Genomic DNA, 19,229 nt, shown 5'->3' with positions numbered 1-19,229 from the left:
ATGACATGTGGAGGGTTTTCGTGTGTGAAGAATATGTCATATATTATCACATTATTGTTACAGGAGAATCAGGAACTTTGATGACAACTGGTGGCACCTCTGAATTGGCCTACTCCACAGCCAAATGAGAGCTGGTCTTTTGAGACATGGCCTAAAAAATCCAGAGGTAGAAAATACATTTAAACTTGGTGCTGCAGGGAAGAACACACACTTCTAAAACATTTTGTCAAGTTTGTAATTTACATACGTAATGACTGTTAACCTACATATAACTCATTACCGTAACGCAATCCATTATTGATTGTGAAGTTTGTTTACCAGCTGGTATAAGATGAGAATACATACCTACACAGTTAGTGATTAGTAATCTTAACATTCTCAAAGTGCAGGAATATGAACTAACCATGTTACAATGGTCTGAGTGCTGTTACCCTAAAGACTTATTTCAGTGACAACCAAATAACACTGAACGTGGGGCTACCAAGGCCTGCCTTGATAACAAGACAGTGAAACAGGATGCCACAGGCGCCATGAAAAGAGGCTGATGTCATGACTTGGCTATGATCATAAAATGAAAGATGGCAATTTATACATAATGGTGTAAAAGAACAACAATTTGATTACATTTAGTGATAGGCATTAACAGGATTAGCACACAAAGCTACTGGTAGCACAAGCGGTTTAGAACAAAACAATCATGTAGACAGTTGTCTTGAAAATACAATCTGTTTTTCACTTTGATTGGGTCTCAAATTTTATTTCCCAAACACAGACATACAAAATGCTGAGATGCAATACCATTTAATACAGCTTTGTGTTTTCCATTCTAATAATCTGGAATAGGAAGGACCAGACTTAATATTTATGTAAACATTCTGAGTCGAGTATGTCAACATGATGCAAAACAGCCATGCTGTAGATTCAGTGATTAAACCGCACCTAAATCTGCTTCATTGAGTGGTAGTACAGAGGTCAATTCATCTGTTGCATTGATATTTTTAATATAAATACCAAGAAGTTCAGGCAAAATAAATGAAAATATAAGGTTAAATTGAATTTTATTTTCATAACATCACGAAACAAAAAATTAAAAAACTTTTTTATTACAAAAAATCCCAAACATACTTTTCCAATTTTTGTTTAGATTTGACAATAAATGAGATAAATTAGTCTGCCCATAAATAGCATGAAACTGTTCCATCTGTTAACAATTGTTATAACAATAGCATCTTCCTGGTTTGACATTTGTAAACTGACCCTCAATCTGCTTCAAATGCAACATGTCTCTCAACCTAAACAGCATCTAGATGTTCACATAAACACGATTTAGCTTTCAATGAAAGAACCTACTGCAAAGATGGGATTACATAGTACAATATCAATTTCACAACACTGACTAAATGCATAGAATATGTTCAGATAGCATTATAAGCCCTAGCATTCCCTTTTAATAAAGGACCCTAGCTCTTTCAGCAGCATATTTATCTGAAATAACCTGTTTTCTCAGAAGTAGTGCCGAGAAAAATACTACTATCCCAACAGCTTCCGTTCATAAAACTTTGTTCTGTTGAATCGTGCAGGCAATTCCGACAAAGCTTCATGCTCATCATACTATTCTGTAGTGAGACAATATTCCTATGACTTGGTTGACTTAGGTATGATAAACATGTCTTCAGAGTGTTGAAGTAAACAGTTTGTTTATTACATGGTGCGATCATTAATAGAGGAAAAACGACATCACACTCCTGAATGAACCCCCAGTTGATCTCTACCACACAAATAAGTTGAGGGTCATATATCTGGCTGTGTGCTGCCAAACCCAGCATATTCCAGCTATGTCTTGACAACCGACCAAACTCAGACCAGACAAACCAGTGGTGGATAGAATGAGCTCAGAACTGTTGCCAGGATACAGTGACCCCAAACAGTGGTGGATACCATCAGCATGGATAATCGAGACCAGGATATGATGACCAAACCAGTGATGAATGAGCGCAATGATCTACACTGCCGGGATTCAGTTACCACAATGAGCCAGATCACCATACGGAATCATGTCTTCTGGTAAACAATCACAAACATCCTTAGCACTGGCCACCCAATACACATTCTATTGCCGAAAGGACACACAGGTCTGACCAATCTAACCAGGTAGAGACTACTTTCTAGTGTGTTTAGCTGAACATGTAAAGCTACTGTAGACAATGTCTGTAATGAGCTCACTGACTCTACACTACGGGTTGAATATTAGGAGATTTGTACAATGACTCTAAACAAAAATACGCTCACTCATCCATACAGACTGCCACAGAAAATGGCCGACAAGCATACATCAGTCATTCACACATTGCTTCTGAATAAATCCTCTCATTAACAATTTCCGCTGTTTCACAGTTGTTGTTTCATCCTGTCGTGTTTTGATCTACTAGTAATTTGAAAAAGAGATGACTAGCACTCCAATGTGAATCTTCCCATGTCATCTCAAAATCATCTACTGCCTGTTGTGGTTGCTATGGATACTGTCATCAAAAATGTGGTTTCCAGGAGTATTGATTTCAAGACAGAGATTAATTATCAACACAGTTGGTTTCAGTGGATACTGATTTCAAGACAGAGGGTTGTTATGGATACTGATACTTGTTACAATGGAAGCCGATGTCAAGGGTGTTGGTTGCCATGGATACTGATCCCAAAATAGCATGGATATTTGTTGCAACCAGTACCAGAGAGTAACTTTCTTTCCCCTGAACACTGATATGAGATGAGGCATGTTTCAGCAAGCCGATGTCTGCCATGAGGCCTTTCTTAATGACAGAATTCTTTGGTATGGTTTCCTCAGCAGAATCAAATGAATTTCTTGAGCATCAAGCAGATAAAAAAGAAAAATATCATGCAGAAATTGATTTGTAAACTTGAGAAACGAACTTATGGGATCAACTCTTTTTTAAGAGCCGAACACCTTCTGAAAAAGCATCAGTATTTCTCAAAAGCTCACCTCATATATTCCAAAAAATCGCACCTAACATAAAAAATAATTATCAGATTTCAATTCCTGAAGCACTTGTTCACAAGCCATTCATGCATTCATTCTGCCACAGAATAATAGCCTGTTTACAGCACATTCCGTCAGTCACAACTGTCCGATTTCATCCCAGATCTAGCCAGTCCTTTGAGCAATCACATGATCTACACATGATCATCACTTAAAACACAGCCATAAGAATATTCCTCTGTGTAATGCTTCGGTTCAATGTACAACAGAAGCCTCAAACTCGTTTCCTCATCGTTTCCAGAAGACATTCCATTTTGGACGAGAGGTCAAGGGAGACAACTCAGTGTCCCTTCTGTGCCTCCTTAGCAGCAAGGATGAGTGGGACTAAGCTGGCTAAAGGCTTAGCTAATCGCAGGAACGGATGCTGAAAGAGACATGACAGAGATTAATTAGTTTTAGTAAAAATTTACAATTAGGCATTGATGTGTCTTGAATAATGAGTCACAAATCAATTACTGATGTTCACTATTCACAAGTTGAGAAAGGAGGAAAAGGGCCCTACATGGCCTTTTAAAGATTGAAATTTTTACAGTTATATAACACCTGTTCAAAGGGCTGAAAAACTGTACTTTGTTCACAGATTGTCATCCTTAAAACACAGGACCACATATTCCATACATGGTGTTACTGTCTAAACTATGTTTGCCCTGAGTGTGTGAGTATAGTTTTATGTCACTTTAACACTATTCCAGCAATATCATGGTGGGGAAACCAGAAATGTGCTTCACACACTGTACTCATGAGGGGAATCGAACCTGGGTCTTCGGCGATACGAGTGAACGGTTTAACCACTAGGCTACCCGACCGCCCCTGTTGGTCTGAGTTAAACAAGGCCATTGTTTCCTAATACCTTCAGTAGTTCTGAAGCCGATGCTCTCTTCTCCACATCCACCTCCAGACATTTGTCCAGGAAGTCCTGGAAGACTGGAGACAGCTTCTGCTTCTCCTTGATCTCTGGTTTACCGTTTGTTGCGATCAGGTACAGAGCCTAATGACAGGTAAAAAGGAGCTGATCGTGAACAAAACTATGTCCCTGTTTCTTTGTTGTTTAACAAAAGATGCAGCAATATGAGTGAGTGAGTTTAGTTATACGCCGCACTCAGCAATATTCCAGCTATATGGTGGCGGTCTGGAAATAATCGAGTCTGGACCAGACAATCCAGTGATCAACAGCAAGAACATCCATCTGCGCAATTGGGAACCGATATATATGCAACCAAGTCAGCGAGCCTGACCACCCGATCCCGTTAGTCACCTCTTACGACAAGCATCGGTTAGTGAAGGTTCATTCTAACCCTGACCTTCACGGGCGGCAGCAATATGAAAGCTATATAATGACATAACTTCTTTAAGTTGCATTTAGAAGCTGGAATGATGAAGAGGAACAAATGTTATGGATGAACATCTTTATTGCAATAGATGCTAACTGTGATAATATCCACCATGTTCGTCAAATCATTATTGTATCTATTGCAATAAAGAAACTGTCAATTCATAAAATCTGTTTCTCTTTATATGACAACAGTCAGTACATAATCAAGTCTGAACTAGACATTTCAGTGACTGACATCATGAGCAGTAATCTATGCAATTGGGATTGTATGACATGCTTAAAGAATGTCAGTTAGCTTGATAGTCTACCTTTACGATAAGCATGAGTTGCTTAAGACCATCCTAGAACTTCAACAGGTTCAACATCCGGTGGCCTCACTCCCAAACATGCTCTCACACTAACTACTAGTAAAGGTACACTGTGTTACACTGACTGACTGAGTTTGGTTTTACGCCGCTTTTAGCAATAGTCCAGCAACATCACACCAGAAATGGGCTTCACACATTGTACCCATGTGGGGAATCGAACCTGGGTCTTCGGCGTGACGAGCCAACGCTTTAACCATTAGGCTACCCCACCGCTCCACACTGTGTTACAGGTTGAATGAATGCGTGGGTTTAACACCATTGCCACAGTATTTCAGGTATGTCATGTTATGTTAGCTTGATGTGAGGGGAAAACCTGAAGTGATGCAGATCTTCGACATTTACGTTTGGTGAGACTCATGGACATAAATGTGGAAAGGACAAATACAAATGGATTGTCACCTGAAGATCATATGATTTTGAAGCTAAGGAACACAATATTTTTTTTCTTAAATGGATGAAAAAATTTGTAACAATGTAATTTTGCTTCACAACATCCCTACAGAGCAAATTCCATCATACAACTGAGTAACCCAAGAGGAAAGTATGTTTGCCATCCCGTACAGGTTATGTCAATGGACTTACCCTGAGAGGGTTTTCATTCAGGTAGGGAGGTTCTCCCTCAATCATCTCAATAGCCATGATGCCCAAACTCCAGATGTCAACCTTAGGCCCATACTGCTTCCTGAAATACACGTACACTTCATGTGAGAAAATAACACAAAACCATCATGCACTCAGACAAGAAAATATACTAGCAGTTTGACAACTAATTTTAGGTACAAATCTCAAACAGTGAAAAACTGAAACATGAATAAATAAAATGAATACACAATCCTGTCAGGTGGAATGACGGGACAAATATCAGCCTATATCCATGCTGTCATGCTGTCCTACCTGATGCAACATACCCTTGGCTAAGCATGTGAACAGTGCTCACTATATTCCATACGCCATACTTTTGTTTGATGTTTAACACTCAGAAACAGTCATGCCACATCAAAGTGGTTTGAACATATCCAAGTCTGGCTAGACAAACCAGAGGTTGATATAATGAGCAACAACAGTCAGGTCATTGAACCTGATCACCTGACTGATTGTCTCCCCTTGCAAGAGAGTGCTTGGAACCAATCCTCATGCTGACAGAAGGACAAGGAGACTAGAAGGAAAAGTACTTTCAGAAGGCTTATTGGTTAGTTATATTTCCATGGTGAAGTACCTGGTGACGACCTCGGGGGCCATCCAGTAGGGGGTGCCCACCATAGTGGACCGCTTGCTTTGTTCCGGAGACAGCTGAGCACAGAAACCAAAGTCAGCTGAAATACAAAACAATCTCAGATATCAACGGGTTCCTTTGTTTCATAGAAACTTCAAGCTATTAATCATGAAAAATATAGCCACAGGGCACTGTACTCTATCTGAATCATGACAACATAGTTCACAGTTAGACTGGAAATCTCCTCTCAGATTTTACAAACAACAAAATCCAGGATCATTATAAGCAAACATAACTTCCACCCAGTCGTTCTCCGACACTAATGACACTCAGAAAGGGGTAATAATACTCTTGCCACCATGGAGGCCAGGTTTAATGTCTGATGTGAGCATATTTTGAAGACCTCCTAGCTGGGATCATTTCAGCTTCAGAAGAGGCATTAAAATGCATCTGAATACTCAACAAGACGTGATCAGGGCATTCTTGAAACTGAGTTCGACAAGCCATTTTATCCTTGTCTGTGACCTATGTCAGAGTAGAAACTGTACACACTCCCTCCTATGTATAAAGAAGGAACAGAGTAAATATCGGGCATGAGTAAGTTCAAGTTCAGCCCACAGACTGACAGTGACTGTGAAACTAGGGGAGATGTACGTACTGAGTTTGACACTGCCATCCATGCCGAGGAGGATGTTGTCGGACTTGATGTCTCGGTGGATCACCTGGTTCTCATGCAGGAACTCCAGGGCTTGCAGACACTGGGGGAAAAACACCAAGTAGGCATTGTCGTGTTACGTGCATAGTGAGTAAGTGACTTTCAGCATTACAGCAATCATACAGGACTACAGTGAATGTTCTGGTTGAAGTTAAGAGATGCTACGCTAAAAGAAGTACCCGGTATAATGTTTCTGATCTTTTGGTGTGACCTGAATATGTCACTTCATGGTTTGTGTATCAGCCCAGCCTGACATCAGTGAAGCCAGCAGTTATCCCCTACAGTGACACTTGACAGCCAATACATCTCCAATGTGACCATCACTATGACAACTCACCTCTCGGCATACTGCAGCAATCTGACCCTCATCCATGCATGTTTCCGTGACGACATCTGTTAGTGAACCTCCAGCTAAGAACTCCATAACAACCTGAAATGTGTTAACCACAGTGAGTGGTGTGTGAGAAAGACAAATGCCAGCAATCGAGAGCAACAAACATGAACAATATGTCTGACGATCATCATGTTTGTTAGTTGTCTAATCCACACTCAACAATATTCCAACCACCCAACATGTCCAGCTAACAGGCTACTTTTGTCAGTAAAAACAGAGGATATTGTATTTTTCAGGATTTTTGATGATTAGGTCGCTTTCCGACATAATGATTATTTTACACACAGGATTTTTTAGAACAGGTAGTCTATAATATACATATCCAGGAATGCCATTAAATGGTCAGCTCCTATAGGCCGGAGACTGACTCCGTGACCAGCAGTATGGCTGTATTTACCCAGAGTTCCTCCCCGACCAGGTAGCTGTCGAGGTAGTTGACGATGTTGGGGTTCTGGTGCTCCCGCATCACCAGTATCTCATTGATGATCAGTTCCTTCTTGGGCTGCTGAGACAGGTTCATGGTCTTGATGGCCACCTCACGCCCCGTCGCCACCTCGATGGCAATGTATACTGTGCCGGACGCTCTGGAATTAACACAATACATTTAGCTCTATGGATAGGTGACAGGAACATATCATATAAGCTTGAAAATCATATCAGGCATGACTACAATTTGGCATTTACATAATACCCTATCCTGCCTGGTACCGATTTACTGCTGGATGAGTGAGTGAGTGAGTGAGTGAAGGCATGACTACAATTTGGCATTTACATAAAACCCTATCCTGCCTGGTACCGATTTACTGCTGGATGAGTTAGTGAGTGAGTTTAGTTCTACGCTGCTTTTAGCAATATTCCAGCAATATCATGGCAGGGTACACCAGAAATGGGCTTCACACATTGTACCCATGTGGGGAATTGAACCCAGACTTCCATCGTGATGAGCGAACATTTAAACCATTAGGCTACCCCACCACCCCATGCTGCTGGACGAAGATAGATATAAAGGGGCAACATTCTATTATCACTTGCCTCTGACTATGATGCATGTTTGATGAACTGTCGGTAGAGGGTTAAGCTTACATCTTCTCAAAAACAGCTTTATTTGCCCTGACTTTTTTCTACACAGGTACCCCACCCCCTATTACCCCACTTTACTTTACCGTTTTGTTAATTCCTGACATCAAATTTGTAAGAAATGGCAATATATTCTTCAGCTCCAAGGCTAAAATTGGGTGTAATGTCTTATGAGACATCGCTTTTACAAGAGTTTGAAAAGTGGTCAAAGTGTCATGGTGACCTTGAAGATAAGGTCAAGGTCACCCAAATCGACTGCAGTGAAGCATGTCTGCATAATCCTCCAATGTAGGCTGTCACAGGGACAAATTTGAAGATATTTTTGGTATGGTACAACAGTGCATGACGATACCGCATTAATAAGAGTTGACAAGTGGTCCAGGTGACATGGTGACCTTGAAAATGAGGTCAAGGTGATTAAAATCGACTGGCGACTGTGTAATTCCCCATTGTAGGCTGTCAACAAATTTGAAGACATTGGGTACAACAGTTCATGAGATATCGCATTAACAAGAATCGGGACATATGTACGGACGCTGCTGAATACATAGTCTCCTGGTTCTGCATTGCGACAGGGGACAATAATGGCATAGACAACTTGGAGAAGACATGTGGAGGAGAGGTGTGGAGGAAATGTGTGCAGATACATGGAGGAATACAAGGAGATGGTTGGAGGAGGCACAAGAAGTTTAGGATTTGTGGAGGAGAGGTGTGGAGGAGATGTATACATCCTGCATTGTCACCTACCCCTGGCCAATCTTCTCCATCTTGGTGTATTTCCTATTGGGATCTCCTAGTGAAACAATTGTACGTAGCTTCTCCATGATCTCTTCATCTGTCATCTTCTTCTTTTTTGGTTTTTCAGTTTTGTTGTCTGAGTTCTTTTCATTTGGATGTTCATCTTCTACTGGTTTTGTGTACTGAAACGCAGACATATCATCATAGTTACATTCAAATATATTTACACATTATGTAGATGTTCATCTTCTACTGGTTTTGTGTACTGAAACACAGACATATCATCATAGTTACATTCAAATATATTTACACATTATGTAGATGTTCAAGATGTTTTCTCCAAGTTATTTAGTCACTCCCAAACAGGCATTCTACAAGTTGTAGGCATGAAGTAGGGAAGTCATTTGATATTTTAATGTCAATGATGGGCAGATTTTTAATGTCAATACTGCACTGATACAATTTTATGAATATAATATTGACACAAATTTGTGAATATAAACACTTATTTGGTAATTCACTTTCACAGAAATGTTTTCATATATATGAAAATTATTATGAATGAGAGACATTTCAAGTCAAGCTTTGTAGAGTGTGCCAGATGAAGATGAAGATCGATAGGCCAAAAGCATGAGATAACACACATTTCTTTAGTTATCTGAGTTCCCTCAGTTAGTAGTCATGTTATCTCAGATTCAGATTACTGTTTTCAGGGCTACCTAGTTTTCCCATTCTAATGCAATAAATGGTTAACTTCCTTGTATGCCCTTTAGATGGCTGTATGATGAACATGGGAGGTAACTCTATGACAAACAACTATTTTATTAAACAGAATGCTTTGTTTCAGTGTATGAGACTCACTAGTGACCTGGTTGTGTCAAGGACCTGGGTATTTACAATAACAGAACACTGATACAATACACTGGGTAACGGATCAGTATGAGACTCACTAGTGACCTGGTTGTGTCAAAGACCTGAATATTTACAATAACAGAACACTGATACAATACACTGGGTAACGGATAAGTACGCGACTCACTACTGACCTGGTTGTGTCAAGGACCTGGGTATTTACAATAACAGTACATACATACAATAAACTGGGTAACGAATCAGTCTACGAGACTCACTACTGACCTGGTTGTGTCAAGGACCTGGGTATTTACAATAACAGAACACTGATACAATGAATTGAGTAACGGATCAGCGAGGGACTCAGGTAATATTTTAGGCATCAGTGCTAGACTCACTATTGACTTGGTCTTGTCGGGTCGGGCAGCTATGGGCGGCGGGGGCTCCTCCTCTTCCTCCTCACTGGGGTTGGGGGTCGTCGAATTCTGCTCCTTCGACTGAAACGTATCCTACAAGAACTCAGTCAACAGTCCTCAAGAGAAACCTATTGACGCTACTAATTTGCTGGATTAGGACACAAGACATTGTCTGAAGAAGTATGATGAAGGCTCTGGAAACTTGTTTCCATTGGTCTAAAATAAAATATATTAAGTCTACTAAACAATTTCACTTTCAACCCTTAATTTTGAAAACAATTATAAAAATCTTCCAAACAAACACAACCAGACTGTTGGAGACCTATGAGCTTTGTCACTCACTAGACAAACTGTTACATGCTACTCATAAAGAAAAGTTAAGGATCATCCGGTTGTTTCATGTATTTACAGTATACCTGCCATGCCATGACAAATTAGGTTAAAAATATCAATAGGAAAGAATTGCTGATCCTTAGTTACTTTGAGTAGTATACTTCAGAGTAGTATCCTGTTACAGCATCCAGATGTCCACTGGTATGAACCAAGAGGTCGATCATACATAAAACAAAGATTAATACATACCTGTGTGAGCACTACTGGAGATGAGAGTTTATCAGACAGGTTTGACTTTGTGGAAGCGCTACCTGAAACAAGGGGAGGCAACTGTAACCTGGACTTGGTTACACACTAACCAGAATAGATGTGTCGCTTCTGATAGGCGTGAGTGAGTATGGTTTAACATTATTTTTAGCATCACATCAGCTACATCATTGTTTGGGACACCGAACAGGCTTTACAAATGGACCAGTGTAGGGAATATAGCCCAGGCCTTCAGAATGACGTGTGAACTGTTTAAACACAAGGCTACATATCTGCTAGGTGTGAATACACAGTGACCTGACTTCCTGAGCACGTGGAGAGTGAGTGACTTCCATGTAAGGCTGCTGACTGTATTTGGTTTGATGAGTCAGAACGCACTACAGTGATGCAGCACAGGTACGTAGAGATAAACCAAGGATCACAATCAGGATGAATTTTGGATTTAAACTACCAAACCTGGATCCTGACACACCTAAGGGACACAACTCAGTAAATTCTGATACTTTGGATAATTGAGGTATCCACATATGACATCTTTAGATGGTGACATACTGCACAAGCTGACACAACCTCCGACTGCTACAGGCATGTTGCCTGAGATGAAAGCTCCACTTGTACCCAACCTATTCATTACACCATACATGTGTGAAGGTCCCCAGACTGAGTAATTCCAGTTGTCTCATTATCAAATGGTTGTCTTCAGGCAGCAGACCAAACACATGAAAGTATATAAACAGGAATTGGTCTAAATCAGTTCCATTCCCGAAAAGACATACTCTCACCAAAAGTTGAAATGACAAAAAAAATCCACATTTTCCGCACCTGAAGAATTGACCAGTCCTGAGTGGGAATGTTATTTACTGCAGTAACATAAACAAAGTTATCCATGGTACAGACAGACACTCTGTAGATGGTTCTCATGACTGGGGACACTGGGTGGAGTTTTTTATACTCAGGATGAAATTCTAAATTTTAATGTCCCGATAGACTCACTTGCTGGTTTCAGGTTGAGCATGTATTTAGACTCCTTCACATCCTTGGATGTCTCGTAGTAGTTGAGCACGTCCAGCACAGCCTGCGGGTTCCGCTTCTGCTCCATCTTGGAGATGTTGGAGTTCTGCAGCAGGCGCGCCCATGACTCCGGCATCCCCTGAAACATCATCATCATTATCAGTGATGTTTGTTGAAGAATATATATAATGTATCCCAGATAAATAGTTTAGAAACTCCAATGATGGTTGCATAGGAAGGTCTTTGAGTTGTTGTTACACACGTTTACTATTTGTAAGAGTATTCTATAGATATTATATTCTGAGAAAAGAGAGGCCAAACAATATCTTTGGACAAGAGAACCTTTTTTATACAGCATATTTGGCAAACATTTTTTATTATCAAAACAGATCATTTTTGTCCACTATCTTTTGGAAAATATCAGAAACCAAGGTTCCCTCAAGACATGAACATGGGGGTCCTAAAGGAAGTGAACACATCATCAGTAAAGGACGTAAGGTGTAGGTGAGATGGATCCTCTGTTGAGAGACATCAGTAAAGGACGTAAGGTGTAGGTGAGATGGGTCCTCTGTTGATCCTCTGGATCCTCTGTTGAGAGACATCAGTAAAGGACGAAGGTGTAGGTGAGATGGGTCCTCTGTTGAGAGGTGTAGGTGAGATGGGTCCTCTGTTGAGAGTGCAAGTGACAACCTGTGGCCAATCAAATCCAAGTCTTTGGAAACTAAAGCATTTGAAAGATAACACTTGATGTTTTTCACAAATTCAGCTAGGGGAAGGTCAAGGACGCTGATGACGGTAATATCGAACGGCCACCCTATCCATGAAGTCTGATGTCACTTACCGTGAACTCTCCAGTGTGAGGGTCAAAGCCCACATGAACTGTGTGCTCAAAATTGGAAGGGGCTGATATGACTGGCTTTTCATTTTCTTTCTGCTTTGCAATTTTGTTCCCTGAAATTAAAATATGTATGATTAATTGTTGCACTGCAAATGGAGTCACTAAGTATATTTGTTCACACACAAAAACAGACACACTACCTTCAATGCAATACATAATACACACTGGGCTATATTGTGATTTATGACAATATCTGAAATATACCTGTTGGTTACTCAATGAAACAACAACCCTACCCCGTCCTACACCAACTGTGTACTGTTTACAAACTTGTAGTACAGGGTGTCATTCTACAAAGCAATACAGCACTATGAGGAGTGGTGAGGTGAAAGTGGGTTTAACGTCTTGCTTGAGAATATTTCGCTCATATGACGACGTGCATGCATGTGTATGTGTATGTGCAGCTGCTTGTACTAGCCCAGACTTAAGCTGGTTTTATAGTGCTAGCCCACTGAGATACCATGCCGCAGTGAAGCATGAATATCCCACTCAGACACATTATACTGACTCCGAGCCAACCAGTCCTTGTTGTACCCATTAATGCCGAGCGCCAGGCAGGGACCAACACGTACCATATTTTAACGTCTTTTGGTATGACGCGGTCGGGGATCGAACCCGCGACCTTCCGCTCTAACCACTACACCACGGAGGTGGTCACTCAGGAAGGGATGGAAATGTACTCATGAGTGGTTATTACCAGTGATGAGTGAAGCGACTCTCATGAGAGATACTTTTCAACTCCTAGCATGTGTATTCTACTTCTGGGTCCCGATCAACAAATTGTTTGTAGCACTATGACAATCGTAAGAGTAACGACAGGTCGTAACGTTACGAACGCCTTGTGGATCGGGACCCTGGTGCATCAGGATACGTATCATATCATAGTTGTCGTATCATTCCACCCTATTTGATCAGCATATCACTAATGACTGTTTTGAAGGACAACATCTCCATCGGAGAGCTGTTATTCAGTATTAACCACAGCAATCTGGGAATAATCTAGCCGAAACTTATACCGATTCCTTCACTGTACTACAGTCACACATCAATGTGTAGAACTTGGATGTGTAAAAATTATGGTTGTCTCCAAGTAAAAGCTTGGCCTCCTTATTCAGTAATCATTTGTTGTTTCGAACATCGGATTACTCAATTCAATTCTCTTTCTTTATTCCAATACTCAATGAGGCCACAGATCTTTAGTACAAAGTCAGCAGCAATATTGGCATACAATTACGATGTTTGCAGACGTTGTTTTCTATGTACAAAAGCATGGTGGATGTACATACCAAGTTTGCGAACTGAAGTTGTATCGGATTATTCATACAATCTATGTACCGGTAGGTCCCTTCAACTTCGACAAAGCAGTGTTTGTAGCTAATTTGCCATGGTACAGCTAATTATATTAATATGAAAGAATTGGGTGGTCCTTTGGGTAGAATATTATATTAGAATGTTGTGAACACTACTTAGTGAGTGAGTTAAAATTTAAAGTCACATTGGCAATATTTCAGCCATATCGTGACAATGAAAGCTGTATACCATAAAACAAACTTAGACGATATATATGCACAAAGGATTGTGGGCATTAACTTTATATCATGAGTGAAAGATCTTAACACAACAGATGAAGATACAATACACCAAGCAAATCATGGATGTTTTTGAGTGGCATTTAGAAGCTGGTGTGATCAACAGGAACGACTGTTAATGGACAGACAATTTCTATATTGCAATGAATGCGACGTTTCACCGTTATCAAGCAATTGTTACTTGTTGCATCTACACTGAAACGTCATATCTCTTGCAATATTGTCTATCCATAAAAAGTGGTTCCTGTTAATCAAGGATGACTACGCAACAGGCCAGATTGTGGCTGTTGCACAGGGTGATATTTCATCCCTGCGTGGTGCTCAGTTGATATGACAAATACCATGACTGCAAAGACCAGTGACTGTCTAACTAATTGAACAGTGTAACAGGATATAACCTGACTTCTCCCTTGTGTCATGGAGCTCTGGCGATGGTCACACACACTTCCTTCTAGATGTGTTTACACGTAACCTAAAACATCATCACATCAACCGTACCCTGCATGAATTTCTACCATACCAAATACAAACAGAATGGACCAGAATCACTTACCAATAAGTACTCGCACCAAAGACTTTTGTAATCGTAATCATCAAACCAGATGACTGAAATTACTCCACGGTATTGTATAAAGTTACCACTTCCTAATTACCGGAAATAAACATGCCACCATACATTTTAACAATGGTACATTTTGCTGCAACAATACATTTCTTGTATAGTCGGAATAAGAAATACTCAAGCATAATGAAGATAACATCTTTACCAAAAATGTTCACGGAATATTTGATTCCCAGATTCTGACTGTTCAACCTTACCACTTCTTCGCTTCAGGGTTGCTGTGAACTGCCTAACGTTTCCTAACATAATGGCTGACTATGAGAGCTGGGTGGTCATGTGGACTGTCTGGTGGTCATGGTGACTAGTGTTCCATGTGACTGCTGCAACTCCATCCCTGACCTGTGCCACACTAACAGTGGGCTCGGATTACTCCCAGTTACATACCGTACTTACTCTAATATGTACACCTGCAGCAGTGTGCTGGTTATTACGTCTCACATACAGTACATACCCTAATATACATCCTTCTTGTGATAATTTTCTCCTTTTAACATACAGTGGTGACCCTGCGTACACCCTTCTTCTGACAATTGTTTTATCCACTTACATACCGTTACTCTAATATGTTCACTGTGGACCTTCTGTGGTGTAGTGGTTAGAAGCTCCGAAAGCAAGGTCAGCGGTTTCGATCCCGACCTATACCAAAAGACGTTATGGAACTTGTTGGTACCTGCCTGGCTGGTTACTGGGTACCACTGGTTGGCTCGAGTCAGTATAATGTGTCTGAGTGGGGTATTCATGCTTCACTTATCTCAGTGGGCTAGCACTATAAAACCAGCTTCAGTCTGGGCTAGTACAAGTTGTTTCCTTCTCATATGAGCTGAAATATTCTCAAGCCTGAATAAACCCCATTTCACATCACCTTGTGACTGTGAGCTGGTTATTACCACTTGGGTACAGTACTTACCCTAATATACACGCTTCTTGTGACAGTTGTTTTACACACATAAATATAGTACTAACCCGAATATACACCCTTCTTGCAACTGTTTTACATACAGCACCTACCCTAATATACACCCTTCTTGTACGAGTTATTTCTCCCACTTACATACAGTACTCACCCTAATATACACCCTTCTTGTGACAGTTGTTTTATACACTTCAATACAGTACTCAACCTAATATCCGTGCTTCTTGTGACAGATTTTTCCTTCTTATATACAGTACTCACCCTAATCTATAGTGACAGTTGTTTTCTCCCACTGACGTTGACTAATTACTCAAATCTATACCCTTTTAGTGACCCGAATACACAGTGCCATCTAGAAGGTGGCCATATGTAACATCATGATGTATTTGGGATCAGTAAAGTACAGATTCTAGTACTTTTGATGGGTTGAGACCCATTTGGGATTCCAACCCACACTTTCAGAGGTGATAAGGTGCAAGATTCAGAGAGTCTGGATGGGACTCCACCTAACAAACACAAGAATCTGTACTCTACTGACAAAAGTGTAATCCCAAATATAACTTATGTTACTTAAGTGACAGTCACAGTTGTTTTCTACCACTTACATACCTAATGTAACCTATTATGACTCTTATTTTTCTCTACTTATATACAGTATTTCCTCTAATATACACCCGTGTTGTGGCAGTGAGCTGGTAATCAGAGCTCCAGATAAGCTTTTGGCCATGTGGGTATGATACCCATACTTTTGAAACTAAGTCGGTATTTCTAATTTCAAGTGGGTATCTATACTTTTAGATACCAACCATCTTTTTAAAATCTGGGTATTCATTTCAAATACGAATAACAGGTGCGACATTTTTTTATTCAATAATAAATATGACAAACTTCTCCAAACAATGCTAAATTATAGCTAATAGCCAATACAGCTTTATCCGCTTGTGCTGTGAGAAGTAATATGTGCCTTAGTCTAAATCTGTTTTGGTGTAAATCAAGATGGCTATTAGATGATAATAACAGCCATGCCTTCACTCTAACAGATAATTTTTTTCAAAACCTTGTCCCCTTCGTGCTGTTTCACTTCCACGCCTCGAATAGCTAATGTTACAAGTTCATTTAAAACATTACCGGCACTTGATTCTGATTGTGAAACACAGGACTTGCCTATTAATTCATCTAGCGGTCCTCTAATGAAGTTGTTTTCTGTTTGTAAAGCATAAAAAAATTAATATTTTACTTTGAGCGTGTGGAAGCTTTCGACAACACTTGCTCACCATTATCGATTTGTTTACAGAAAGAAAACAACAGCTATTTGATTGGTCGCTATTCATAGATGGGCCAATCAGTGAAGGGTTAACAAACTGCGATTGGTAGTCTATCTTGGTTGCACATTTTAATTGCTTTTAGAATTATTCAAGACTTTTTTAATCACAAATATTTAGAGATGGAAAAACTTTAAGTTCGATTGGTTTGAATGATACGATACGCAACATGATTTTGATGTATTGAATAAATACACATTGTTATTTTGACATAGCGTAAACGTAAATATTTCGTGTTTTTTCATATGCTGGCAATTATTTTTCTTGCGTATTTCAACTTTTCTATAGCGTATTTTACGCAAACACGCAGCTTATCTGAAGCTCTGGGTAATTCCTACTTGTATACAGTATTTCCTCTAATATACACCCTTGTGGCAGTGAGCTGGTTATTCCTACTTGTATACAGTATTTCCTCTAATATACACCCTTGTGGCAGTGAGCTGGTTATTTCAACTTGTATACAGTATTTCCTCTAATATACACCCTTGTGGCAGTGAGCTGGTTATTCCTAACTTGTATACAGTATTTCCTCTAATATACACACCCTTGTGGCAGTGAGCTGGTTATTCCTACTTGTATACAGTATTTCCTCTAATATACACACTTGGTTGTGGCAGTGAGCTGGTTATTCCTACTTGTATACAGTATTTCCTCTAATATACACCCTTGTGGCAGTGAGCTGGTTATTCCTACTTGTATACAGTATTTCCTCTAATATACACCCTTGTGGCAGTGAGCTGGTTATTCCTACTTGTATACAGTATTTCCTCTAATATACACCCTTGTGGCAGTGAGCTGGTTATTCCTACTTGTATACAGTATTTCCTCTAATATACACCCTTGTGGCAGTGAGCTGGTTATTCCTACTTGTATACAGTATTTCCTCTAATATACACCCTTGTGGCAGTGAGCTGGTTATTCCTACTTGTATACAGTATTTCCTCTAATATACACCCTTGTGGCAGTGAGCTGGTTATTCCTACTTGTATACAGTATTTCCTCTAATATACACCCTTGTGGCTGTGAGCTGGTTATTTCAACTTGTATACAGTATTTCCTCTAATATACACCCTTGTGGCAGTGAGCTGGTTATTCCTACTTGTATACAGTATTTCCTCTAATATACACCCTTGTGGCAGTGAGCTGGTTATTTCTACTTGTATACAGTATTTCCTCTAATATACACCCTTGTGGCAGTGAGCTGGTTATTTCAACTTGTATACAGTATTTCCTCTAATATACACCCTTGTGGCAGTGAGCTGGTTATTTCAACTTGTATACAGTATTTCCTCTAATATACACCCTTGTGGCAGTGAGCTGGTTATTCCTACTTGTATACAGTATTTCCTCTAATATACACCCTTGTGGCAGTGAGCTGGTTATTCCTACTTGTATACAGTATTTCCTCTAATATACACCCTTGTGGCAGTGAGCTGGTTATTCCTACTTGTATACAGTATTTCCTCTAATATACACCCTTGTGGCAGTGAGCTGGTTATTCCTACTTGTATACAGTATTTCCTCTAATATACACCCTTGTGGCAGTGAGCTGGTTATTCCTACTTGTATACAGTATTTCCTCTAATATACACCCTTGTGGCAGTGAGCTGGTTATTTCAACTTGTATACAGTATTTCCTCTAATATACACCCTTGTGGCAGTGAGCTGGTTATTCCTACTTGTATACAGTATTTCCTCTAATATACACCCTTGTGGCAGTGAGCTGGTTATTCCTACTTGTATACAGTATTTCCTCTAATATACACCCTTGTGGCAGTGAGCTGGTTATTCCTACTTGTATACAGTATTTCCTCTAATATACACCCTTGTGGCAGTGAGCTGGTTATTCCTACTTGTATACAGTATTTCCTCTAATATACACCCTTGTGGCAGTGAGCTGGTTATTCCTACTTGTATACAGTATTTCTTCTAATATACACCCTTGTGGCAGTGAGCTGGTTATTCCTACTTGTATACAGTATTTCCTCTAATATACACCCTTGTGGCAGTGAGCTGGTTATTCCTACTTGTATACAGTATTTCTTCTAATATACACCTGGGTTGTTGCAGTGAGCTGGTTATTCCTACTTGTATACAGTATTTCCTCTAATATACA

At 40.0% G+C, this 19,229-nt stretch overlaps 1 protein-coding gene across 6 annotated transcripts in view; it reads right to left on the bottom strand.

Moving 5' to 3' along the window:
- Nucleotides 1–1,211: 1,211 nt before the first annotated feature.
- LOC124262209 (serine/threonine-protein kinase PAK 3-like) overlaps nucleotides 1,212–19,229 on the bottom strand; it is a 39,813-nt gene continuing 21,795 nt past the window's right edge. For 5 of the 6 annotated variants that reach the window (XM_046696673.1, XM_046696678.1, XM_046696675.1 and 2 more), the window contains 12 exons: nucleotides 12,611–12,720; nucleotides 11,752–11,908; nucleotides 10,741–10,802; nucleotides 10,141–10,251; nucleotides 8,900–9,072; nucleotides 7,473–7,659; nucleotides 7,019–7,111; nucleotides 6,625–6,724; nucleotides 5,970–6,066; nucleotides 5,336–5,435; nucleotides 3,903–4,040; nucleotides 1,212–3,416 (listed from right to left, as the gene is read on the bottom strand). In XM_046696673.1, coding sequence (XP_046552629.1) covers nucleotides 3,333–3,416; nucleotides 3,903–4,040; nucleotides 5,336–5,435; nucleotides 5,970–6,066; nucleotides 6,625–6,724; nucleotides 7,019–7,111; nucleotides 7,473–7,659; nucleotides 8,900–9,072; nucleotides 10,141–10,251; nucleotides 10,741–10,802; nucleotides 11,752–11,908; nucleotides 12,611–12,720 — 1,412 coding nt within the window. In that variant the 3' untranslated portion in view covers nucleotides 1,212–3,332. The remainder of the gene's footprint in view (nucleotides 3,417–3,902; nucleotides 4,041–5,335; nucleotides 5,436–5,969; nucleotides 6,067–6,624; nucleotides 6,725–7,018; nucleotides 7,112–7,472; nucleotides 7,660–8,899; nucleotides 9,073–10,140; nucleotides 10,252–10,740; nucleotides 10,803–11,751; nucleotides 11,909–12,610; nucleotides 12,721–19,229) is intronic. The other variant, XM_046696674.1, reaches the window with a different exon arrangement.

This window comes from Haliotis rubra, unplaced genomic scaffold, assembly GCF_003918875.1.
Source record: "Haliotis rubra isolate DU_JTF1 unplaced genomic scaffold, ASM391887v1 Scf827, whole genome shotgun sequence".
Taxonomy (NCBI): Eukaryota; Metazoa; Mollusca; class Gastropoda; order Lepetellida; family Haliotidae; genus Haliotis; species Haliotis rubra.
This window is presented reverse-complemented; position numbering and strand designations above follow the sequence as displayed.